Source organism: Phoca vitulina, unplaced genomic scaffold (genome assembly GCF_004348235.1).
Source record: "Phoca vitulina isolate PV1807 unplaced genomic scaffold, GSC_HSeal_1.0 scaffold3, whole genome shotgun sequence".
NCBI classification, from domain to species: domain Eukaryota; kingdom Metazoa; phylum Chordata; class Mammalia; order Carnivora; family Phocidae; genus Phoca; species Phoca vitulina.
Genome location: NW_022589706.1, coordinates 27,571,207 through 27,596,638, shown reverse-complemented (window position 1 = coordinate 27,596,638; position 25,432 = coordinate 27,571,207). Strand labels below are relative to the sequence as shown.

The 25,432-nt window shown below is 38.6% G+C and overlaps 2 protein-coding genes across 3 annotated transcripts in view; one reads left to right on the top strand and one right to left on the bottom strand.

The window, feature by feature from the left end:
- The window catches only part of RFC1 (replication factor C subunit 1), an 86,388-nt gene that overhangs the window by 45,253 nt on the left and 15,703 nt on the right, over positions 1 to 25,432 (top strand). Inside the window, exons 5-14 of one of the 2 annotated variants that reach the window (XM_032400211.1) lie at positions 2,153 to 2,385; positions 3,499 to 3,576; positions 11,651 to 11,728; positions 12,705 to 12,792; positions 14,132 to 14,415; positions 16,739 to 16,846; positions 18,890 to 19,069; positions 20,247 to 20,351; positions 22,249 to 22,648; positions 24,285 to 24,394. In XM_032400211.1, coding sequence (XP_032256102.1) covers positions 2,153 to 2,385; positions 3,499 to 3,576; positions 11,651 to 11,728; positions 12,705 to 12,792; positions 14,132 to 14,415; positions 16,739 to 16,846; positions 18,890 to 19,069; positions 20,247 to 20,351; positions 22,249 to 22,648; positions 24,285 to 24,394 — 1,664 coding nt within the window. Of the gene's footprint in view, positions 1 to 2,152; positions 2,386 to 3,498; positions 3,577 to 11,650; positions 11,729 to 12,704; positions 12,793 to 14,131; positions 14,416 to 16,738; positions 16,847 to 18,889; positions 19,070 to 20,246; positions 20,352 to 22,248; positions 22,649 to 24,281; positions 24,395 to 25,432 lie in introns of both variants that reach the window. The other variant, XM_032400210.1, reaches the window with a different exon arrangement.
- Positions 19,085 to 25,432, bottom strand: part of WDR19 (WD repeat domain 19) — a 122,473-nt gene continuing 116,125 nt past the window's right edge. The window contains exon 37 of the mRNA XM_032400209.1: positions 19,085 to 19,981. The gene's annotated coding sequence lies outside the window, so the exon portion shown is untranslated. The remainder of the gene's footprint in view (positions 19,982 to 25,432) is intronic.

The following is a 25,432-nucleotide window of genomic DNA, read 5'->3' as shown; positions in this document are numbered from 1 at the left end:
TCTGTAATACAACAGTTCATTATTTTGTTATCTTACAGAAAAGGAAAAGAGTTTCAGATTATATTCTTAATGGTTATTAGGATTATTAAGGGTGATTTTCCTGGCTGTTGTACTTAGGTGGGATGGTGATCATGTCACTTCTCCTTTGCAAAAACCATCTGAATCAGACACTTTTCCCCACATCTGGCAGAGACAGAGAAGGACTGATTGTCAGGTAGGGAGAACAGATATATGAGTGACTGAACCTAGTCTGCTGGCTGACTCTTGTTAACAGTGGTTAAACTGAAATCTGGTAAGTATATCTAACCGTGGATGTGCTTAGGAAGATTTATGAATGAATTTTTATTTTAAGCTTGAAGGTAGATTGACTATAGTTGAAGATAAATAAGACAAGTATGCTTTAATTAAAATCTTTTGGTTGCAGGTTAAAACCTGCTTACTGTAAAAAACCTAGCTTAATATAAGCAAAATGGAATTTGTTAGGCCACTGTCATATCTCACTATCATATCTCACTGAATGCAGGAATGAATCTTTAGTACCTTAGTTTATTAGTTCAGCAAACTGATCAAGGGTAAGATTGGCCCCCATCTTGATCAAGTGCCCACTCCTGGTTCAGTTGTTGGTGGCAAGGAGTATGGAGCCATCTTATAAATTTATCCATGATTATTGCAGGCCCTTGGAGGGTAGTATCAGGTGTAAATTCTTTGGGAATTTGTAGTGAACAATTCATTTGTAGTGAATTTGCTCTAAGTGATGGATTACTTTTTGTGTTTAGTAATCGGAAACCTGTAAGGGTTATGCTTTGTAAAGTTTATAGTTTCATTTTAACATAATAATTAGAAAGTAAGACTAAATCCTTTTTGATTTTTACATATCTTAGGTACTTTCCTCTTTGAGATGACAGCCACATAGGAATAGCACAGTGCCTGGCAAATGCTTTTGGCTGAATGAGGGAGTACTTGAGAGGAAGTGACCACCAGATTTATGAAGCGCCCCTCTCCATCCCCAGTGACCTAGTCTTCACAATTGCCTTTTAGATTTTTCCTTTTATTGGATTTCTTTTGTTATTAGGCCAACACAGCTTTTTATCTTGTGAATCACTGAACCAAACAAAAAAAAAAGTATAGTTAGGCCCTTTTGAGGTACATTGTTGTATCTAAGCATTAGAAAGACTAGAAAGCTTCGAAAGACTTTTAAAACCAGATGTTTAATGGGAAATTTTTAGAAAGCTCAAATGTAACCAAACAAATGCTTAAAGTCTTAAACGAAGGGGTAGATATTGCTAGACAGTCCACCTTCATATATAGCTAGACTCTGACAACTTCTTGCCGCCTCTGCAAATACCACCTAGTCCAAGGCGTCAGCATTTCTTCTAGAACAGCAGTATCTTTCAACATGGTCTTCCTGCATTCGCTTTTACCCCTTGACAGTGTGTTCTCTGAAGGACAGGACCTAAGTTGGATCACTTCCTACTCTGTTAAAAATTTTTCAGTGATTCCCATTCTAAAATAGAACCTAACATTCTTTCCATGACCTAGACAGTTCCCCATGATTTGGCCCCTTCCTCTGTCACCTTAACTCTAGTGCTGTAGCCCCTTCCTTGTGCTGCAGTCACAATGACCTCCAAGCGCACTCACATGAAGGCTTCTGCACTTGCAGTTTTCATTGCCTGAGGTATCCTTATTGCTTATCAAAGAGACTTTCCCTGATGACCGAAACTGAAAGAGCAGCCCTCATTGCTCTTTACTTCGTTCTTCCTGTTTTACTTTTTCTTTATAGCAGTTACAACTTGACAGCATATATTTGTTTACTTCTGTATCTGTTTCCTCTTCTGGACTCCAAGCTTCACGAGGTCAGGGATTTTGTCTTTTTTATTCACTGCTATGTCCTTAGTGTCGGTGGGTGCTCTGTAAATATTTGTCAAATACATGAGTAAATAAATAGACTTGTGTACTCTGGGTGCTAATTGGCAGAAATTGTTTATTACATCTGTGGTATTGGTAAATGTGAGGATGAGTTGAATTCAGGAGATAGGAAGAAAAGAAATCATTCTATAGCTCTGGTATGCCTTTTATAAAGCTGGTGGAAGTGGTTGCTTTATATAATTAGAATCGATGTTTTATCATAGTATTTGGTTATATTCCATTTAAGATGAAGAAGATGACTTCATGTGTAAGAAGGCAGCCTCTAAATCAAAAGAGAATGGAGGATCTACAAATAGTTATCTTGGAGCGTCAAACATGAAAAAGATTGAAGAAAACACTAAGACCAAGAATAAACCTTTATCACCAATAAAACTTACCCCCACGTCAGTGCTTGATTATTTTGGAACTGGAAGTGTCCAGAGATCAGATAAGAAGATGGTAGCAAGCAAAAGAAAAGAGGTGAGTGTTCTACATGCAAGCAAGAATGTTCATGATTTGTACCCATTCACTGTTACATTAATAAGAGAAATTTGGATGTTAAAAATAGGTCAACATATTTTATTAACAAAAATAATTTTCCTGTGATTATGGATAAAACATATTGCCATCATTTTAGAGGATGAGGAAGTTAAAATATTGCACATGTAATATTCTTTTTAAGATTTTATTTATTTATTTGACAGAGAGCACAACAGGGGGAGCAGCAAGCAGAGGGAGAGGGAGAAGCAGACTCCCCACTGAGCAGGGAGCCTGATATGGGGCTGGATCCTAGGACCCTAGGATCATGACCTGAGCCAAAGGCAGACGCTTAACCGACTGAGCTGCCCAGGCGCCCCTGCACATTTAATTTTTTTTGTATTTGGAAGTGGGAAAAGATAATTTAAATCATAAGGATAAATTATAATTCTTAGAATTTAAATACTCAGAATACAAGCTCACTTTACCATTGACCTCAGCCAGACTGAACTGGACAGTAAGCTTGTTCCCAAATGAGGTCATAAGTATATAACTTATAAATCGGGCTTACCTATTATACTTTTGACCCTTTTACTTTGGCTGATGTTGGACTTACTATTTTCTGGGCATTTAGGAAACAAATACAGATAAATTATAGTGAAAGTATAAAAGACTGAGACTTCTTTTCTGTTTACATACTCTCCCCGTGATCTCATCCAGTTAGTAATTGGAAACCTGCCCAATGGTGTATGTTTGTTGATTTCATTAGTGCCTCCATAGGACAAATGTAACCATTCACACGTACTGGTTTGCCAATGTTCTGGACTATTTCTGAAGCCAAGATGTTGGTCTACAGGTCTTTTTGGGTGTACTTCTTTTGAACATTTCAATAGATTCAAGTGAGAACCATCTGTTTGTAGGATATTTGTTCATTAGGAAATTGGATATGGTCAGGGAGTAGCTGTGAACATAACTTCCGGCTGGTGTGTGGTGAGACTATTTTATAGCATAAACTTATCTCTCATTGGTGTATTTAGTTAGCTGCAGTCAAGAAAAAGCACCTGATTTTTAACTTAAGGTTTATGCTGATCTTGCTTGATTTTCTTTGAAATACAGCCTTCACAAAATGCAGATGATTCCAGATTAAATGATGAAGTCATCACCAAGCAGTTGCAACTTGATGAGGATGCAGAGGTACTGGCATTTTGTTTAAGTATCATTAACAACTTGATGTTGTGCCTTGCTATTTAGTCTACTCAGGCAGGGGCACCTGTGTGGCTCCGTCATTAAGCGTCTGCCTTCGGCTCAGGTCATGATCCCGGGGTCCTGGGATCGAGAGCCCCACATCGGGCTCCCTGCTCGGCCAGGAGCCTGCTTCTCCCTCTCCCACTCCCCCTGCTTGTGTTCCCTCTCTCGCTGTTTCTCTCTCTGTCAAATAAATAAAAATCTTAAAAAGAAAAAAGTCTACTCAGGCAAACAATCAGGATGTTCTAGTTTAATTTTGGAATGACTGTCATTGTAAGAGTTGTGTGGGAACACTACATCAAAAACTAATGATGTATGGTGACTAACATAACATAATAAAATAAAATTTTAAAAAAAGTGTGTAAAATAAGTTAAAATCTAATATATAAAAATCTAAATTTATGTAAAAGATAAGTGATCAGAGCAGGGAATAATTATTTAAAGATTTATTATTAGATTTCTTTGAATGGAAGCCTTCTTTAGTATAGTTAAAATAATTTAATTTGGGCATATCCATTTTCTTTTCACTGTGGGCAATTTCAGTCCACTCATGTGGCTGTAAGTTCTGTGTATATGCTGATGATCCCTAAATCTGTTCCAGTTCAGAGTGCTCTCTTGAGAGGTAAACCTGTTATATTCATTCAACAAATACTGAGCCCTGAGTGCGTGGCACAGTTCTAGCTAGGTGTTAAGGATACTGCAGTTAAAAAATATGTCAGGTCAGTATAACTGCTGTGAAGACAAGTAAAGGGATAGATAATTTTGGGGGTGATTAGTGGGGTTATGAGTGTTCTATTTTAAATAGAGGGGTTAGAAAGGCCCCACTGATGAAGTGACACTGGGGAACAAAATGAAATGATAATGGTGAGCCATGGGGCTGACTACCTGGAGGAAGATTTCCTCTAAACCGAAAAGCAAGTGAATTTGGAAATCCTGTAAGTCATGACAAGTCTCTGGAACCTACCAAAAGTACTTGGAATGGTAAGGATTTTGGATTTTAGTCTCTGTGAGATGAGCAGCCATTGGAATGGTTGACTACAGAAGTGACATATTTGATGGATCTTAAAAGAAAATTATTCTGGCTGCTGGGAGGCTAATAAACCCCATGGGTGGGGCAAAATCAAAAGCAGATTAGTTTGGAGACTGCTACGGTTGGGTAGGTGAGAGAAGATGTTGGCTTGTACCTGGGTGATAATGGAAGGGATAGTGCGAAGCAGTCGTAATCTGTATGTGCTTTGAAGGTGCAACCTTCCAGTTGCTGCTGACAGATTGCGTGTAAGGTGGGAGGGAACGAGAAGATGCAAAGATGACTCCGTGGTTTTTGGCTTGAGCAACCGGATGAATGGTGATATCATTTATTAAAATGAACACTGGTACAAAGAAGAGAATTCTGTTTTGGATGTGTTAAGTTTGAGATGTCTAATAGGTTTCTAAATGGAGATGCAGAGTAGGTGTTTGGATAGAGGAATCTGGAGCTGGGTGCAAGGGGGAGGGTGCGGAGTGGGGGGAGGTCTAAACTGAAGATGTATATTTGGGGATCATTAGCATTTGAATGGTACTTGAAACCAGTGTAACTGGATGAGATCACGGAGAGAGTATGTAAACAGAAAAGAAGTCTCAGAATTGAACTGTAGGGTACTATTAACATGTAGAGGTCAGGAAGAAGAATATGATCCAACGAAGGAGATTTAAGAAAGTGACTAGTGAAGTAGGAAAATGAGGAAAGCTTGGTATTTTCTGGAAGCCAAATGAAAAATGTTTCAAGGAGGAGTGTTCGTCTCTGTCAGAGGCTCCAGACCTTGATACCTGATGCCTGAACCCCCTTCCTGTTTATTAGCTTAAGTGTCACTCTCTCATACTTTCTTTTTTTTTTTTTTTTTAAAGATTTTATTTATTTGACAGAGAGAGAGACAGCGAGAGCAGGAACACAAGCAGTGGGAGTGGGAGAGGGAGAAGCAGGCCCCCCGCGGAGCAGGGAGCCCGATGTGGGGCTCGATCCCAGGACCCCAGGATCATGACCCGAGCCGAAGGCAGACGCTTAACGACTGAGCCACCCAGGCGCCCCTCTCTCATACTTTCTAAACTATATTAGAAACCCCTCCTACATACTGTGTTGTACCCCGTTTTTTATTTTTTATTATTTTTTTTAATAATTCAATTGTCTTTATCATTCAGGGTGGTTTCAAGGACCTTTAGAAGTCCATAGAGGAGTTTGGGGGTGGGGGGGTGGCATCTCCGTGAAACTGTGTGCAAAATTTTGCATGCTGTGCATCCCATACACTCGAAAAGAATCAGCTGGAAAAACAGACTAGAAAGAAGCAGCAAGTAATTGTTATAAGTCTACATTTGCATAAAACTTGTATTTCAGCATTTATGTTGCTTGACTTCTTTGAACACCTTCACTGAGCAGTAGCCTGAAAAGCTAGAGATCCTTTCATCAGAAAAATGCACAGTACGCAAAATTTATATTTTTATAATTAAAATAAAAGTTCTCAATGTTGTCTTTGCTTTCCTTTATTAAGTAAAATTATTTAAAAGTCTGTGTGTTAGAACTCCATGATGGTCTGCTTATATTGTCTGTGTGTTTTGGTTTCCTTCAAGTCATTTTGTTCCTTACGTACCTGTTATTTCTGATTGAGTTCTGGACATTGTACATAACAAATTTGTAGAGAGAATTGGAGGCTCTAGATGTTGTTATATTTCATCACAGGAGATTTGTTTTTGCTTCTGACAGCACAGCTGGATGCATCAGCAAACTAAGATAACCTTGTTTTAATTAGAGATTGTTGATTTGAAGCTGGGTTTTAGTTTATGAAGGGCTTATCTCTCTAGGTTACCTCTCTATCTATCTGTATTATCTACTTATTTATTTTTTTTAATTTTTTTTATTGTTATGTTAATCCCCATACATTACATTATTAGTTTTAGATGTAGTGTTCCATGATTCATTGTGCATAACACCCAGTGCTCCATGCAGAACGTGCCCTCTTTAATACCCATCACCAGGCTAATCCATCCTCCCCCCCTCCCCTCTAGAACCCTCAGTTTGTTTTTCAGAGTCCATCGTCTCTCATGGTTTGTCTACCCCTCCGATTTCCCCCCCTTCATTCTTCCCTTCCTGCTATCTTCTTCTTTTTTTTTTTCTTAACATATATTGCATTATTTGTTTCATAGCTACAGATCTGAGATTCAACAGTCTTGCACAATTCACAGCGCTTACCAGAGCACATACCCTCCCCAGTGTCTATCACCCAGTCACCCCATCCCTCCCATCCCACCCCCCACTCCAGCAACCCTCAGTTTGTTTCCTGAGATTAAGGACATTCATATCAGTGAGGTCATATGATACATGTCTTTCTCTGATTGACTTATTTCACTCAGCATAATACCCTCCAGTTCCATCCACGTCGTTGCAAATGGCAAGATCTCATTCCTTTTGATGGCTGCATAATATTCCATTGTATATATATACCACATCTTCTTTATCCATTCATCTGTCGATGGACATCTTGGCTCTTTCCACAGTTTGGCTATTGTGGACATTGCTGCTATAAACATCAGGGTGCACATACCCCTTCGAATCCCTACTTTTGTATCTTTGGGGTAAATACCCAGTAGTGCAATTGCTGGATCGTATGGTAGCTCTATTTTCAACTTTTTGAGGAACCTCCATACTGTTTTCCAGAGAGGCTGCACCAGCTTGCATTCCCACCAACAGTGTAGGAGGATTCCCCTTTCTCCGCATCCCCGCCAACATCTGTCATTTCCTGACTTGTTAATTTTAGCCATTCTGACTGGTGTGAGGTGGTATCTCATTGAGGTTTTGATTTGGATTTCCCTGATGCCAAGCGATGTTGAGCACTTTTTCATGTGTCTGTTGGCCATTTGGATGTCTTCTTTGGACAAATGTCTGTTCATGTCTTCTGCCCATTTCTTGATTGGATTCTTTGTTCTTTGGGTGTTGAGTTTGATAAGTTCTTTATAGATTTTGGATACTAGTCCTTTATCTGATATGTCATTTGCAAATATCTTCTCCCATTCTGTCGGTTGTCTTTTGGTTTTGTTGACTGTTTCTTTTGCTGTGCAAAAGCTTTTTATCTTGATGAAGTCCCAATAGTTCATTTTTGCCCTTGCTTCCCTTGCCTTTGGCGATGTTTCTAGGAACAAGTTGCTGCGGCTGAGGTTGAAGAGGTTGCTGCCTGTGTTCTCCTTTAGGATTTTGATGGACTCCTGTCTCACATTGAGGTCTTTCAACCATTTTGAGTCTATTTTTGTGTATGGTGTAAGGAAATGGTCCAGTTTCATTCTTCTGCATATGGCTATCCAGTTTTCCCAGCACCATTTGTTGAAGAGACTGTCTTTTTTCCATTGGACATTCTTTCCTGCTTTGTCAAAGATTAGTTGACCATATAGTTGAGGGTCCATTTCTGGGCTCTCTATTCTGTTCCATTGATTGATGTGTCTGTTTTTGTGCCAATACCATACTGTCTTGATGATGACAGCTTTGTAATAGAGCTGGAAGTCCAGAATTGTGATGCCGCCAGCTTTGCTTTTCTTTTTCAACATTCCTCTGGCTATTCGGGGTCTTTTCTGGTTCCATACAACTTTTAGGATTATTTGTTCCATTTCTTTGAAAAAAGTGGATGGTATTTTGATGGGGATTGCATTGAATGTGTAGATTGCTCTAGGTAGCATTGACATCTTCACAATATTTGTTCTTCCAATCCATGAGCATGGAACGTTTTTCCATTTCTTTGTGTCTTCCTCAATTTCTTTCATGAGTATTTTATAGTTTTCTGAGTACAGATCCTTTGCCTCTTTGGTTAGATTTATGCCTAGGTATCTTATGGTTTTGGGTGCAATTGTAAATGGGATCGACTCCTTAATTTCTCTTTCTTCTGTCTTGTTGGTGTATAGGAATGCCACTGACTTCTGTGCATTGATTTTATATCCTGCCACTTTACTGAATTCCTGTATGAGTTCTAGCAGTTTTGGGGTGGAGTCTTTGGGGTTTTCCACATAAAGTATCATATCATCTGCAAAGAGTGAGAGTTTGACTTCTTCTTTGCCGATTTGGATGCCTTTGATTTCTTTTTGTTGTCTGATTGCTGTGGCTAGGACTTCCAATACTATGTTGAATAGCAGTGGTGATAGTGGACATCCCTGCCGCGTTCCTGACCTTAGGGGGAAAGCTCTCAATTTTTCCCCATTGAGAATGATATTTGCTGTAGGTTTTTCATAGATGGCTTTTATGATATTGAGGTATGTACCCTCTATGCCTATACTCTGAAGAGTTTTGATCAAGAAAGGATGCTGTACTTTGTCAAATGCTTTTTCTGCATCTATTGAGAGGATCATATGGTTCTTGTTCTTTCTTTTGTTAATGTATTGTATCACGTTGATTGATCTGCGGATGTTGAACCAACCTTGCAGCCCAGGGATAAATTCCACTTGGTCGTGGTGAATAATCCTTTTAATGTACTGTTGGATCCTATTGGCTAGTATTTTGGTGAGAATTTTTGCATCCATGTTCATCAGGGATATTGGTCTGTAATTCTCCTTTTTGATGGGGTCTTTGTCTGGTTTTGGGATCAAGGTAATGGTGGCCTCATAAAATGAGTTTGGAAGTTTTCCTTCCATTTCTATTTTTTGGAACAGTTTCAGAAGAATAGGTATTAATTCTTCTTGAAATGTTTGGTAGAATTCCCCTGGGAAGCCATCTGGTCCTGGGCTTTTGTTTGTTGGGAGATTTTTTTTTTTTTTTTTTTTTTTGTTTGTTGGGAGATTTTTGATGACTGCTTCAATTTCCTTAGTGGTTATAGGTCTGTTCAGGTTTTCTGTTTCTTCCTCGTTCAGTTTTGGTAGTTGATGCACCTCTAGGAATGCATCCATTTCTTCCAGGTTATCTAATTTGCTGGCATAGAGTTGCTCATAATATGTTCTTATAATTGTTTGTATTTCTTTGGTGTTGGTTGTGATCTCTCCTCTTTCATTCATGATTTTATTTCTTTGGGTCATTTCTCTTTTCTTTTTGATAAGTCTGGCCAGGGGTTTATCAATCTTGTTAATTCTTTCAAAGAACCAGCTCCTAGTTTCGTTGATCTGTTCTACTGTTCTTTTAGTTTCTATTTCATTGATTTCTGCTCTGATCTTTATTATTTCTCTTCTCCTGCTGGGTTTAGGCTTTATTTGCTGTTCTTTCTCCAGCTCCTTTAGGTGTAGGGTTAGGTTGTGTCCTTGAGACCTTTCTTGTTTCTTGAGAAAGGCTTGTATTGCTATATACTTTCCTCTTAGGACTGCCTTTGCTGCATCCCAAAGATTTTGAACAGTTGTGTTTTCATTTTCATTGGTTTCCATGAATTTTTTTAATTCTTCTTTAATTTCCTGGTTGACCCATTCGTTCTTTAGTAGGATGCTCTTTAGCCTCCATGTATTTGAGTTCTTTCTGACTTTCCTCTTGTGATTGAGTTCTAGTTTCAAAGCATTGTGGTCTGAAAATAGGCAGGGAATGATCCCAATCTTTTGTGTACCCCGTTTTTTAAACATTTATTGGAATTGCTATTTATGTGTCTCCCTATATGTAGGCTCTAAGCTCCACCCACCCAGGCTGTTTGTTTCACTCAACCTTTGTGACATCAGTGCTTATTTTAGTCCTTTGCATAGAAAAGGCTCTTACTAAATATTGTGAGAAAACAGTATTCCAGTTTTCTGAAATATATCTGATCACATTTTATTACTTTAGCAGTTTGTAGTTTGTGTTTTCAAAATCTTTTCCATCTTATTTGATTACACTGAATTACATAAACTATAATGTCATAATTACCAATAATGAATTTCTGATGAGAGTATTTACATTTCTTCTGTTCTGGCTTCTCAGATCCTTTTTTACTAGAAGTATACTACATAGTGTGAAATTTGGGGAAAAGATCCTTTTTTACTAGAAGTATACTACATAGTGTGAAATTTGGGGAAAATGGTGTAGAGTTCAACCAGAAATTCTTGCAGGGCAATTGGAGGTTTAGAGTTTGAAGGACCTTTCGATGATGAAGATCTTTCATATTGTTTTTAGCATTAGATGTGTAGTTCAGTTACGGTAAGTATAAGGCAACAGAGAATGTATTGATGTGCATCTGTCCAGCTTGCTTATGGTTCTGTGTAGCTCGAGTTCATTTTAGAAAAAACAAGAAAAGGCTTGGTTACTGTGTTCTCATCAGGTATATGCCAATTTCCAAGCCTTTTCTTTTGGACTGGATGGATCTGGAGGTTCTTTCCTTTGTTTGAATAATATAAGGAGGCTTTTGTTTGATGTTACTTTAAGCCATTTTATCAGGGCCATAACACCAGTTAGTTTGTAAATGAGAAATATATTCCACTGCTACACATTCTTTCCTGGAAAAGCTCCCATTTTGCTGCAAGTAAAAACACTAGAAATAACAACAAAGTAATTAGAATATCTGTGTGTTATATTAGCATGTTAGGAAAACTTCTGATATGACTTAAGTTTTCAGAACAGTCAGAACAGATACATTTGAATTAGTAATTGAAAATTAGAGTTTGATGATTGTGATATTTATATTTGTATATATATTGTGTGCAAAGAAAATATATAGTGTTCTTGATTTCTTAGATTTACTTTTTTTGTGCCCTTCAGACTGTTTTTCTGTTAGGGTGAGATTCTTTTCAGAGCTCTTTGTAGAGTTCAAAATAAATAGAAATAAGAGATCTATAAATGTTGTATTGGAACCGTTAAGAATTTGAACTTTATAAGTGAGAAATGTGACTTTAAAATACATTCAGTTTGTCTATTGCACCTGTAAAATTAGAAATAAATGTTCTGAAATCTAATTTGGCTTAATGAAGCAAACCTGTGATACTGAACTATTAATATTAAGTAGAAGAATGTCATACTTACTTTCTGGAAAATGTTTTTTCCAGTTTCTTCTAAGTATCATGACTCAGACATTTAAAAACTTTCATTTACAGAAAGAAAGAAAGCAACTTACTCTGTTGGTACTTTTTACAGCTGGAGAGACAACTACATGAAGATGAAGAGTTTGCCAGAACGTTAGCCATGTTGGATGAAGAACCCAAGACCAAAAAGGTGGCGTTTTACCAGGCTGTTTGTTTGCACTCTGAATATACACTGCAGATCAGTGTTCCCTTTCATACCTGTGTATTCGAGGCTCTGGAGATACAACCATGAGTCACTCTTCTAGAAAGAAGCTAAATTATTTTAATTTATAAAAATGTTTTTGGAGAAGCTTATCGAGAAACTTCTTCTTGCTAAAGGAAGGTTGATCGGGCCAAAGCCAACCAGAACCCTTCTTCACAAAACAATGAATTGTAACTTTTACTTATTCTCTGTCACAAATGGGTTCTTATGTACTTGATCTCCAAAAAGTTAGCCTTGTTTCCATTGAATCATATTCTATTAATATTGTCCATATCAATATCTATTTTAAAAGATTTTACAGAAGGTGGGTATAAGACAATAAGGAGTTGGGGGGACTTTGTCATTTGAAAAGCCTTACTCCCCTGAAAGGCATTCAGATTATAATTACTAAAAAAAGTATACTGTGTTATGTATCCTGATTTATGACCTCTTTGTAAAATGGAGATTTGAGGGAGCAGTGGAGAGAGTGGATTTTTTTTTTCCTCTTGAGAAAGGTGCTCTATTAAGCTTTAGATTGTTATTTTAATTTAGTCTTTTGGGTTTAGATTTTAGTTTTCAGCTGCATAATATAATTTGAGAATTGAGATGAAAGAAACAGAAGCAAGTCTTCCATTCTGACAAGTTGGGAACAACTGTGATAATTTTTTATAGATGTATTTTTTATAACCTTTCAACAGTTTCCTCATCTGTAAAGTTAAAATGTAAGAAAAAATGCTTCGTTTTGCCAGAAATTGTATGGATGAATGAATGAAAATTTATTGTATTGTCTTCTTGCTTTGGAAGGTGACCCTTAATCTTAGAATTAAAACTTAATTAAATTAAAACTTTGGTCAATTTTAACAACATATTTTGTGGTAGTAGTTTTCCTATTACTTGTCACATTTGACACTTCAAATTTTCTTAGGCTCGGAAGGACCCAAGAGAGAGAGAAGCGTTTTCATCTGTCCAAGCCAATTTAAGTAAAGCAGAAAAACATAAATCTCCTCATAAAGGTAATACTAACAGAGAAAAGTAACCTGGAATATTTACAGAAGAAATTCATGATAACCTGTTTAAACATTCTATTAAAAAATTGCCTTGTATTGTTAGGTAGACATTATTTCATAGGGATATTGAAGCATGTTCTTCTTAGATACTTTGAAAGCTATATTTGGATATTAGCTGGTGTTGAATGCCTGTCTACTCTATGAGTGTTGTAAAAAATATATTTAAGTTCTTGGTTTCATGTTAATGTTAGTTTCCAAGTGTAGTGCAACATGTGGGCTTCAGTATATGATGATGGCAAAGGACTAGATGTTTCGAGCTCATAGAATTGACTTGTAGTTGTCCAGGTCATCTGAATCTCTCCTGCTGATTGTAGGTTTTATTTTTTACTGGTCCTGATAATCTAAGCATCTGCTAATATAGATGGTCTTAATCCTATAAGTAAATTCATTCATATAGTCTTGAAATTGCAGGATTTGGGCTTTCAGACTATATTATAAACACAGAAATTTTTAAAAAAATTATTTATTTAAAAAAAATTATTTATTTATTTGAGTGAGAGAGAGTGTGTGTGCTCAGGTGAGCAGGGGAAGGGAGAGAGTGGAAGGGAGAGGGAGAAAGTCTGAAGCAGAAAGTCTGTGCTGAGCAGGGAGTCTGATGCAGGCCTCGATCTCACGACCCTGAGATCATGACCTGAGCTGAAACCAAGAGTTGGACGCTTAACTGACTGAGCTACCCAGGTGCCCCTACAAACACAGATTTTTTATGTTGACATTCACTCAGTAAGTTTTCTCTGTAAGTTTCAGATCATTGAAATTTATCTGTGGAATAAAGGCCATGTCCTTAGATGTAGTTTACTATATCATTTGAAGTGATGAGTCATTTATATTTATTTATTTTGGTGGGGGGGAGGGGCAGAAGGAGAGAGAGAATCTTAAGCAGGCCCCATGCCCAATGAGGAGCCTGATATGGGGCTTGATCTTACAACCCTGAGATCCTGACCTGAGCTGAAATCAAGAGGTGGATGCTTAACTGATGCCCATAAGTCATTCATAGGTGCCCCATAAATCATTTATATTTAAAAAGTTATAACAGGAACCCCATAAGTCATTTATAATCAAAAAGACAGATCCTTTAATTTGAACTGGTTATACAAAAATGTATAAATGTATAGTTTTTTAAAATAATGTTCTGTGTAAAGAACTAAAATCTTAATGTGAATGTTAAGAAATCACGATATGACATTGTGTGCTACTAAGATTATTCAGTTGAAAATGAAAAAAAATCTCGATTTGGGGGTATCATTTTTTCCCAAAACAACAGTCATAATCTTTTCTTTCTTCCTAGTAAAAACAGAACAATTTTCAGATGACAGAAAGAACTGCAGTCCCAAGAAGCAAACTAAATGTGAAAGTTTGATAGGATCTCAGCAACATTTGAAGTCATCCCCTCACAAAATAGGAGAAGCTTCTCCAAAAACCAGTTCCAAGGTAGCCCTTTTGAAAAAAAAGGGAGAGAGTTCTTATAAAGAAACAGAGCCTGTGGCTTCAAAAAGAAAAGAAAATGCTGTTGAATTAAAAGGACAGACAAAAACTCCTAAGAAACCCAAAAGTTCTCCAGCTAAAAAAGAGGTAGAAATTTTCTAAAAGTATATCATTTGGGGGCTATGTGTTGGTTTGGGTTTGGCTGTTCTCAAGTTTTATTTTTGGCTGTATAAATCATTACAGTACTTTTAAGCTATCTGACTTAGATGCTGTTGCAGAATATAGCTTATTAATATAGCTATATTAGCCAATATTTATTATTGCGTGTATTGGATATTGCACTAATACATATGGTATCTCATGTAATCTTCACAACAACCCTGTAAGATGACTTACTTTTATTATTCAATTTTTAATGATGAGGAAACAGGCTGATGAAAGAGTTAAGTAACTTTTCCAAGACCATGCAGCTAGTAAGTAGCAGAGCCAACTTTGAACTCATGTCCTCTGAGGCCCAAGAAACAGCAGTATAATAACATGGTGGCTCTGAGCATGGACCCTGGAGCCATTTTCAGATCACATAGCCCTGCCATTGAGCAGATATGTTACTTCCTCTCTCTCTGCTTTGGTTTCCTCGTTTGTAAAAATAGGGATAATAGTGGTATCTGAGTTAGTATTCTGGAATATTGGAATAGTGCCTGGTACATAGTAAGTGCTATGTTTTTGCTATTATTATTAAAATAATTTGCATTTGTCCTGAGTGTACCCCTTTTTGCTCTTGTATAACAGTGTTGAGGTAATGAAATCATTTGCAAAGGCAAAAAAAAAAACAAATAATGCAGAATGGTTTTCAGAATCTTTATATTTGAGAATTGAGGGATTTCTTAAAATCTCTAATTTGGAACCACCGTAGATTCATAATGGGAAACCACTATTCCTTCAAGCCTCTTAGGCACTTAGAATTAAAAGTAGAATATTGTCTATTTTAACTGCTTATCACCATTATTTTTTAGCGCAGAGCAGTGAAATGGTGATTTCTAGATACTTTTGTTTGTGGTCAGTGCTCATAAATATGCTTAAGGGAACAATTAACTTTTTGGTCTCCAGTTTTTCTTCACTAAATACTTACCTGGTGGATGAATGTTTTTCTTCAGGCACACTAAGCATGTTCATTTTACAGAGGCTGGTCTATTTTTATTAAAGGAGAAGAAATCTTTAAATGTTACTTTACTCTTCACCTTATTTTTCAGTTGGAATAGAAATGACTTAGAACTTTTACTTTTAGCAGTTTTGGGAATATCAGAGTGTTTAATAAATTCAGTCTACCTTGGTTAAGTAATTTTGACTTCATGAATGGGTGTGCTTCAAAGTTACTTTATAAGTTGTTTATAATTCAGAATTATGTTTTTTATAGAATTAATGTTACAAATGAATAATTTTCCCATTTTGGTATGCATTGGACTCTCCTATGAAGCTTGTTAAATATATGGTTTTGTAGTCTAGACAGGTGTATTTCAATAAGCTCAGATGGATACGAGAACCACTGTTAAAAAGTAGGATTAGAGTCTAGGAGCAGCCTCTAATGGCTTACTTATAACCAGAGCAGCTTACTTACTTTATTGATTAAAATAATTTATTTGTATAAAAGTAATATTTTGTCTCTTCTCAAAGGGATTTGAGCTGGCTTATAAGTTAAAAAAATGTGAAATAGGAAGTAGAAAAAACAAGAGACCATTCTTGTAGTGGTTCTCAAATCAGAATTATCTAGGATGTTTTTCCCCCAAATACACATGCCCTAGCCATACCACATATATCTGAATCAGAAAATTAGAGTGAGTCCAGGGATATATAGAGTTTAAAAAGTTTCCCCAGGATTTTCTGAGATAGACCCATAGTAAGGTCCCCTGAGAGAAACAGAATAGGAGAGATTAAACCTGGAAGGGAGGGGTGGCATATAGAATGTGTCTACTTTTGGGAATAAAGCTTGCCTGTTGTTTGAACCTGCTGTGTATATGAAGCCATCAATTCTCAGCCTGTTGTGCTCATATACTCAGAGGTATAGGGCCATTTACTTTGTTTTAGGGGTGTGCAAGGGTATAGGATAACATAGGATATCTTCTTGTGTGATCAGGTATACTTGGGGGAAAATTAATTTTTCATTAAAATATGCATGGATATATTATGGAAAAGAACTTGAAATTCACATGAATTTTTGAAATAAAATACACTTTTTTTGTGTCTTTGTTTGGGGCTAGCAATTTGGCTTGTGTACCTAATCTGCCCTTGCAGTATGTGCCTTTAGAGGGTCAAAAGGCTTGAGAAGAGCTGATGCAGGGAGGTTTATAAGCCAGGCATGCCTAAACTGGGAAGTCCCTGTGTAGCTAAAAATGTTAATTTCTAAACAAAGAAGTGACTTAATGTTTTTTAATTTTACATGAATTTCGCCTTTTTTTTCCCCCTTTCCCCAAAGTCTGTAAGTCCTGAAGATTCTGAGAAGAGACGCACTAATTATCAAGCTTATCGAAGCTACTTAAATAGAGAAGGCCCCAAAGCTCTGGGCTCCAAAGAAATACCAAAGGTATGAATGCTGAGAGGGCAGGCTGTTCTGTCAGGGCCTCTGGCCCCTGGGTCCATGCATGTATTCACTATGTTCACAGCAGCAGAGCATTGATAATTAAAAATTAACAGAGGGGTGCCTGGCTGGTTCAGTCTGCGGAGTGTGTGACTCTTGGTCTCAGGGTTGTGGGGTTGATCGCCGCGTTGGGTGCAGAGATTACTTAAAAAAATAAAATCTTAAAAAAAAAACAACAACAGAAAAGCCTTAGTCACCATCTTTGTGAATTAGGGATATTTATTCATGTAATGAATTACTGCTTGATACTATAAAGAAAAATTGTCCTTTAAGTAACCCATAACCCTAGAGGGGCTCCGTTTTGAGGAATATGGTAATCATGGACTAGCACTTTTTGCTGGTAGTGTGGATCCACCAGAAAGGGAGATTGAAGGCATACCAGAAAGAGAAGGATAATCAAATGTAGTATGAGATTTCTGAGAAGGTAGAAGGGGAGGGGATTCAGGTCACAAATGGAGATTAGTAGTTTCCCTAATAAAGAAGGGGTGAGGGTGAACCTTAAGGGGCTGGTGGGTTGTCTAGGAGGCTAGAGGAAGATGTCAGCCTTGCCTCTTGCATGTGGTGTAAGACAGACTCTAAGAAAGACTCAACAAGCTCCTCTGCCTGAGAGGACTTTTTTTTTTTTTTTTTAAGATTTTATTTATTTGAGAGAGAGCACACAAGTGGGGTGGAGGGGTTGGGGCAGAGGGAGAGGGAGAAGCAGACTCCTAGCTGAGCAGGGAGCCTGATGCAGGGCTCGATCCCAGGACCTTGAGATCATGACCTGAGCCAAAGGGAGAAACTTAACCGATTGAGCCACCCAGGTGCCCCTGCTTGAGAGGACTTTAGGCATAGTGGAGTCCTGAGGGGACTCAGTGAAGGCAAGGTGGTGGAGGAAATATTGAGTAGAGGTTGAGGATATTGGGTAGCTTGCTGGTCCCGCAGTAAGTGTTCTAGAGTGGAAGAGTTTGGTTGAGAGGCTAAAAGTGCTGAGATTGGTTGTAAAATATATATTCAGAGCCACAATGGGTAATAATTCAGGATAGGTGATTAGGATGTGGGATAGAGGCTTGCATGTGGACTTTTCCAGGGTCATTTTGAATTTGTTGAGAAGAATTTAAATACTTCAGTGTTCACAAGATCATTTCAGTCCTAGAATCATAAGGCTTGTAGGGACCTTGAGATGTTGTTAATCAAACCTTTTCTCTCCAAGCAGATTCATAGCTTTTTTTTCCCCCCACCCAGTCTTTGAATTTCGTTTAGCTTCTTCCTTGCAGGCCTGTTTTAAGTCTATGTTGATCTTAATTCTCTATTCAAAGGGTAATAAGTAACTTGGAATTGTTTACATAATTTTCATTTCGCTTGGTTGTATCATTTTATTGAACCATTGCAAAAATTTAAAGAAGTCTATAACTGTACATAGTTCCAGTTAAGATTACATGTCTCCTCCACCCAGTTCTCTTTGGCCAGTGTCTTTTGTATATCGAATTATCTTTCTAATCAGGAGGTAATATGATCTTGCCTTTAAGTTACTCGCAGGTTGTTAGATTTTCTGTCATAGAATAAGCAGAGAGAAGGGCCGAAGCTCAAACTTGTTTAGCCTTTTTAGAATCACATCTTTCCTTTTTTAACAATAACAAGAAATTCTGTAGGTGGATTGCATCTAGTTGTTTATTTAAAGTTTTGCAAGTTAACTAGTGGTTTAAATATTAAAAAAAAAACACGAGAGTAGTATGAATAGATAATTTTAATAAGCTTTGTGAACTGTATTGGATGTATATTTTTCATTGCTGGTTTTGTTAAGTTTATTAAATGCTAACCTACGTAAGAATTTCTCAGGATTTAATTACAGGTTTTGCTTATTTGCTGTGAATTTCCTGCAGATTTTTCATGCTGAGATTATTTATGATGTCAAATGAGAAGAATCAACTTCCTGCAGTTTTGATGCCAAATATTTCTTTGGAAGGCTACCATGTAATTTCCTCTCTGCTTGAACATTTTGGTTTTTAGGGAGCTGAAAATTGCTTGGAGGGCCTTACATTTGTAATCACAGGAGTGCTGGAGTCCATTGAACGAGATGAGGCCAAGTCTCTAATTGAGCGTTACGGGGGCAAAGTAACAGGAAATGTCAGCAAGAAAACAAACTACCTTGTCATGGGTCGTGATAGTGGACAGTCCAAGAGTGATAAGGTGGGTCCTGCTGTCTTCTCAACACAGTGAAATAGCCTGCTTGCCTTGGCAGGGTCTTACTGGGACCATTTGTAGCAATGCCCTCTACACAGAATTAAATGAAGAAAAAAGTTGGAAAAAGTAATTTCATCCCTATATTATTTCTTCCACAGAAGTGTTCTTGGCTTCAACGTCAAGATTTTGGTTTTCCAGTTGAAGGCACAGTTCCTGTGTAGTTGACTTTCTTAGTGTAGTATTCTAGTTTAGGTCATTTTTCATAGATAGAAGCAAATACCGTTTTCTTTTTCTTTTACTCCTAAATATTCCTATATATGCCACTGTGTACTCCATATTAAGTTTTGTTTATTGAAAGCTCTTTTTGTGTTGGGGAAAATTATATTTAGCTCCAGGTAACAGAATATATGTAAGTGTGGTTTGGCGAATAGCTGCTTATTTTCTTACCCAACAAGAATCCCGGAGGTAGGCAGTTGCTGGGGATGGCCCAGCAGGTCAGTGATGTAGTTAGGCTACTTCCATCCTCCATTTCTGTCACCTTTACTGTGGTAGCTTTAGTCTCTGTGCATGTTGCCTTGTGTTGTCAGGTAACTGTAGCTGTAGGCATTCAAGTCCACATTTAAGCAGGAGAAAGGAAGCAGTGGCAAGATGTCACAGTAGCTGTGAATGGCCTTAGAAGAGTTTTCCTGGAAATAGCTCTTACAGAATTCCCCTTAGGTCTTATTGGCTGGAGCTGTCACGTGGCTATTCATAGCTTATAAGGGAGTTTGGGGGAGGATGAGGACTTTTCTGATTCTTCAGTCATAATTCATCACTTGGAGATGGACACATCGGAGTTATTTTAACAGGGAAGATGATGGGAGAAAACAAAAACTTCAGACGAGTCCATCTTGGAAGGCCCTAGTGGCTCTGCCCCTCCTAGGGTAGAAGAAAAGATAAAGCAGTCCGCAGAAGTGCTAATGTGACACGTCCATTGCCAACCCGTCACTCTTAGGGGATGTATTTGTTATTTTCTCTAGTTAATGGTACTTTTTCATGAATATGGTTTTTAAAAATATTGCAGTTATTCTAATTTACAAATGTGGTTTTCACCTATGAAGAGACCCTAGAATTAGTATTATTTTTTTTAACAGAAAGTAATGGTTAGGATATGGTTGTAATGATTTGTATTTTTAATCAATAGGCAGCAGCCTTGGGGACAAATATTATTGATGAAGATGGCCTATTGAATCTGATTCGAACTATGCCAGGCAAGAAGTCTAAGTATGAAATAGCAGTTGAAGCTGAGGTTTGTATAAAATGAACTTGATTTATTTAAGGTATATATAACAACTTTTCTATTTCATAGAGATGTTTCGTGAGTGGCTGTAGATCTGTTGCCTAAAAGATTAACTTCCCCTTCTACCACAGATGCATTTAGTTGTGGTATCTTCTTTATCTCCTCCAATCTGTGACAGTTCCTCAGCCTTTCCTTGTCTTTTTATGGCCTTGAGACTTTTTTTTCTCTAAGATTTATTTATTTTAGAAAGAGAGAGAGCACGTGCGCATGAGCAGGGGGAGTGGCAGAGGGAGAGCTGGGAGAGAAGCAGAAACCCCGCTGAGCAGAGAGCCTGACATAGGCTCGATCTCATGGCCCTGAGATCATGATCTGAGCTGACATCAAGAGTCAGACACTTAGCTGACTAAGCCACACAGGCGCCCTGGCCTTGAGACTTTTTTTTTTTTTAAAGATTTTATTTATTTATTTGACAGAGACACAGCGAGAGAGGGAACACAAGCAGGGGTAGTGGGAGAGGGAGAAGCAGGCTTCCCGCTGAGCAGGGAGCCCGATGTGGGGCTCGATCCCAGGACCCTGGGATCATGACCTGAGTCGAAGGCAGACGCTTAACAACTGAGTCACCCAGGCGCCCCGGTTTTTTGATGTCTTATCATTAGATTGAGGTTATGCATTTTTGGCAGGAATTCCACAGAGTGGTATTTTGTTCTTCTCAGTGCATTATATTAGATGTGTATGTTAATACGTCTTTTTAATTTTTTTTTAGAGAGGTGGGATAGGGGAGAGGCAGAGAGGAAGAGAGAATCTTAAGCAGGCTCCATGCCCAGCGTGGAGCCCGATGCGCAGCTCGACCTCACCACCCTGAGTCGATATGTCTTCTTATTGGTGATGTTAATCTTGATTAAGGTGGTTTCTGACAGGTTTCTCTACTAGTAAAGCGACTCTTTTTCCCTTTGTAACTGATAAATATCTTGAAGGGAACTTGAATACTATGGTAATGTCCTGCTTCTCCTCAAACATTCACCCACTAATTTCAGCATCCACTCACTGGCGAAGAGGCACTGTTTTTTTCTTTTTTGTGACATTCACACCATAAAGTTCACCCTTTTAAAATGTATTTCAGAGATTTTTAGTGTATTCCCAAGATGGTTGTACACAACCATCACCAGTATCTAATTTTATCACTCCCCGTAGCCAGTTAACCATCATTCCTCATACCCAGCCCCTGGCAACCACTATTCTGTTTTTTGTTTCTATGGATTTGCCTGTTCTGGACATTTTATCTAAAGAGAAACATGCGATTTGTGACCCTTTGTGTCTGGCTTCTTTTATTTAGTATGTTTTCAAGGTTCATCTGTACTGAAGTACATGTGTCAGGACTTTACTCCCTTTTTTTTGGTGATTCATACTCCATTGTGTGTGCATACCACATTTTGTTTATTCATTCTTCAGTTGATGGCCATTTTGTTTCTATTCTTTGGCTGTAATAATAATGTAATATATAATTAATATATAATTATAATTACATATAATAATGCTGTGAATATTTGTGTATAAGTTTTTGTGGAGGTGTTAACTTTTAATGAGTCAGAAAGCTGGAACAAAAATTTCTTAATCTTTTTTTTTTTTTTGGATTTCAGACTGATTACAGAATATTATTTGTAAACTTAGCATGGTCTCACTAAAAAAAATTGCATTTGGGTGCTTTTTGGTGTGTTTGTTGTTAATTTTTATCAAGTTTGGAAGGTGGTGATTTCCACAATAGCAGGGTTCATTGTGAAAAACCAGACCCATGCTGGGTAGCTCACTTGGATATCCCAGATTAACCCTATAGAGTACGTTTAGCAGGATAGATATTCTGTATATCTTACCAAGTTTCTTTTTTTTCCTCACTTTTCCAATTTTTAAGATGAAGAAAGAAAAGTCCAAATTGGAAAGAACACCTCAAAAAAAAGACCAAGGAAAAAGAAGAATTAGCCCAACTAAGAAAGAGTCAGAATCTAAAAAAAGCAGACTGACTCCCAAAAAGGACAGCTCCATAAAGTCAGTAAAAAAGGAAACCAGTATGTTTTGGAGATGCCTGGACTTCGAGGAGCAGGTGGCTGAGGAGACAAACGGTGACAGCCGGGCTAGGAATTTGGCTGATGACAGCAGTGAAAGCAAAGTGGAAAATTTGCTCTGGGTGGATAAATATAAGCCAACCTCGCTCAAGACCATAATTGGACAGCAAGGTGACCAGAGCTGTGCCAACAAACTCCTCCGCTGGCTCCAGAACTGGCACAAGAGTCCATCCGAAGATAAGAAATACGGTGATTTTGCAGCTTCCTTCATTTTTGTGTGTGTCTGTCACCATGTAATTGCTCAGATCCACATCTGTGAGAAAGTAGAATAGTTGGTTCATTCATCTCTCAGCAGACGTTGAAAGCCTGCTCTGAGTCCAGGTGCAATACTAGACCCCAGAGGTGCTGTTGTGAACAAAAGCGTCTTCCTCAGTTTGCTCAGTCAGTCACAGACCTAGATGAGCCAGCAGGTAAGATATGTGGTGCTGAGTACCGTTGGAGGGGTGAGTGTAGGGCCCCAAGAGCAGGGAGCTCTGTGGTCAGGGATGTGGAGGTGTGCTCCCATCCCAGGAGGAAGGGGTAGCTAAGTGAAGACTTGGAAGCTAAGCAGGAGTTAGCTGGGTGAAGGGAAGGAGGAGTGTTGTGTGGGAGAGAATACAGGTACCAAGGTCTGAGGATGTGTGAGCGAGCCACTGAGAGTGCCAGGGAGACTTGGTGGAGAAGTGTGCAAATTAACAGCTGAGGCACACTCCGGACTAGGCAGCCTGAAAATCCCAGCGGTGCATTTGCTTTCAGTAGGGCCTGAGCTCTGGCTTCTTCACCATGTATTTGTCGTGGAAAAGGAGTGGTATAATCGGTGTTTAATGTCTAGCGTATTATTGGAACCAAGGTTTCAGATCACAGATGTCAGTAGTGTTCTCGTGAGGTGCACCCGCAGCCGTGGAGGATACTGTGTGAGAAATAAGAAGGCAAAATCCAGTGAGCATCACAGTGAATTCCCAGAGTGATGACTGGGTTATCAATGTCCATCTGGTCATTAGACATTGGCCGATGTTGCCAGCTTATTTATGACAGTTAGAGGATGTAATTTTAATGATACAGGTTTAAATTTGAGTCCTTTTCTCTTTCTAAAATCACATAAAATCTTAAAGGGGGATATCGTGCTTTGTATGCCTGGAGAAGACTTTATGAGGCTTCAGGGGAACCAGAGTCCCTTTTCCCCTGCCTGCAGCAGGTTTAGCCATCTCTCTCTCAGGCATCGTGTCTGTGTAGAGCACCCTTGATGTGTCAGGCCCCCATGTGATAAGGGGAGAAGAATGCTTTAGAGTTGAGCTGGGCAGGGTAGTTGTAGACACACCGTCTTCAGTTCATTCTTTTTGTGATCAAGTAGCTGATTATGCTCGTTGACATGTATTGAGGCATGCCTGGCTCTGTGATCAGCATGTTCATCCTGACGGTATCCCTGCCAGTACATTACTGTTGTTACCCTCGTTTTACAAAGGAGGAAGTAGGCCCAGGAGGTTAAATCACTTCTCCCAGCTGGTGAGCGGTGGAATTAGGAGAGCTGGAGTTAGGATTGGAGCCCAGAAACTCTGCTCCCTGACCTGTGCTTTTGTAGGAAAGGAAACCCATAAAGTTATGGTTCAAATCAGAATTGGAGAGTTAGTTTTAGTGTTTTATTTTGGGTGTAAGTGAGGTAGGCAGTAGAGTTTCACTAAGTGCTCTGGAAACTGTTGTTTATGGTTTGTAGGAAATATTCTGCAAATTTAGAGGTAAATTGGAGGACTGCTCTTGATTTTCAGTTTCTGCACAGTGATTCCTGCCATTCCTGAATTTCTCTTATGTAATATAGGTTAACACTCTGGAACTTCTTTTTTTCCAGCAGCGAAGTTTGGTAAGTTTGCTGGCAAAGATGATGGCTCTAGTTTTAAAGCAGCGCTGCTCTCAGGCCCTCCAGGTGTTGGCAAGACAACCACAGCCTCTCTGGTTTGTCAGGTGAGTGCTGTGTCTTAGTGCAGTTGGAAAGCTAACCCAGGAATGGGCATGTGTAGCAGATACATACCCGTGTGTTTGTGTGTGTGTTAGTAGGTCTGTGGCATATGTATTTTAACCTGCTCTGTATAGACTTTGTAAAGTCAAATTTTTAGAATTTACCTTGGTTCTGGGGATATTTGTCATTTTCATCCTTTTCTTAATATTGGTAATTAAAATAATAGGTAATATTTACCTGTGTGCCAGGCCATGTGCTAAGTAAGCCCTTGGGTGTATTATCTTTTAGGTAATATAAATATGTCTTATAGACTCTTTTTTTTTTTTTTAAAAAGATTTTATTTATTTATTTGACAGAGAGAGACACACAATGAGAGAGGGAACACAAGCAGGGGGAGTGGGAGAGGGAGAAGCAGGCTTCCCTCAGAGCAGAGAGCCTGATGCGGGGCTCGATCCCAGGACCCTGGGATCATGACCTGAGTCGAAGGCAGACGCTTAACAACTGAGCCACCGACGCGCCCCCTGTCTTGTAGACTCTTATGGATAGAAATATTCCATCCTCATGTGACAAATGAAATGGGCTTACAGAGGAGGCTGGTGGCCCAGGTAGTCTGACTCTTCACCGCTCTGGGAGCCTGCCTTTGTTCTTGTCTCTACAGCTGCCATTTCTAGACCGTGAGAGGGGAGACACTAGAGCAAACTGGAGTTCATGTATCATGAATGTGAAGTGATATATGAAGTGGTAGCGGAATGATAAAAGGAGAGATTTTATTTATTTTTATATTTACTGATTTTTATTTTTTAAAAGATTTTATTTATTTGTCAGAGCGCACAAGCAGGGGAAGCGGCAGGCAGAGGGAGAAGCAGGCTCCCCGCCGAGCAAGGAGCCCCACGTGGGACTCCATCCCAGGACCCTGGGATCATGACCTGGGCCGAAGGCAGATGCTTAACCGACTGAGCCACCTAGGCGTCCCAAAATGAGGGATTTTAAACTTCTTTTAAATATACTACTGGATTTCCCAGCCCTTGTCCTATAAGCTGGTG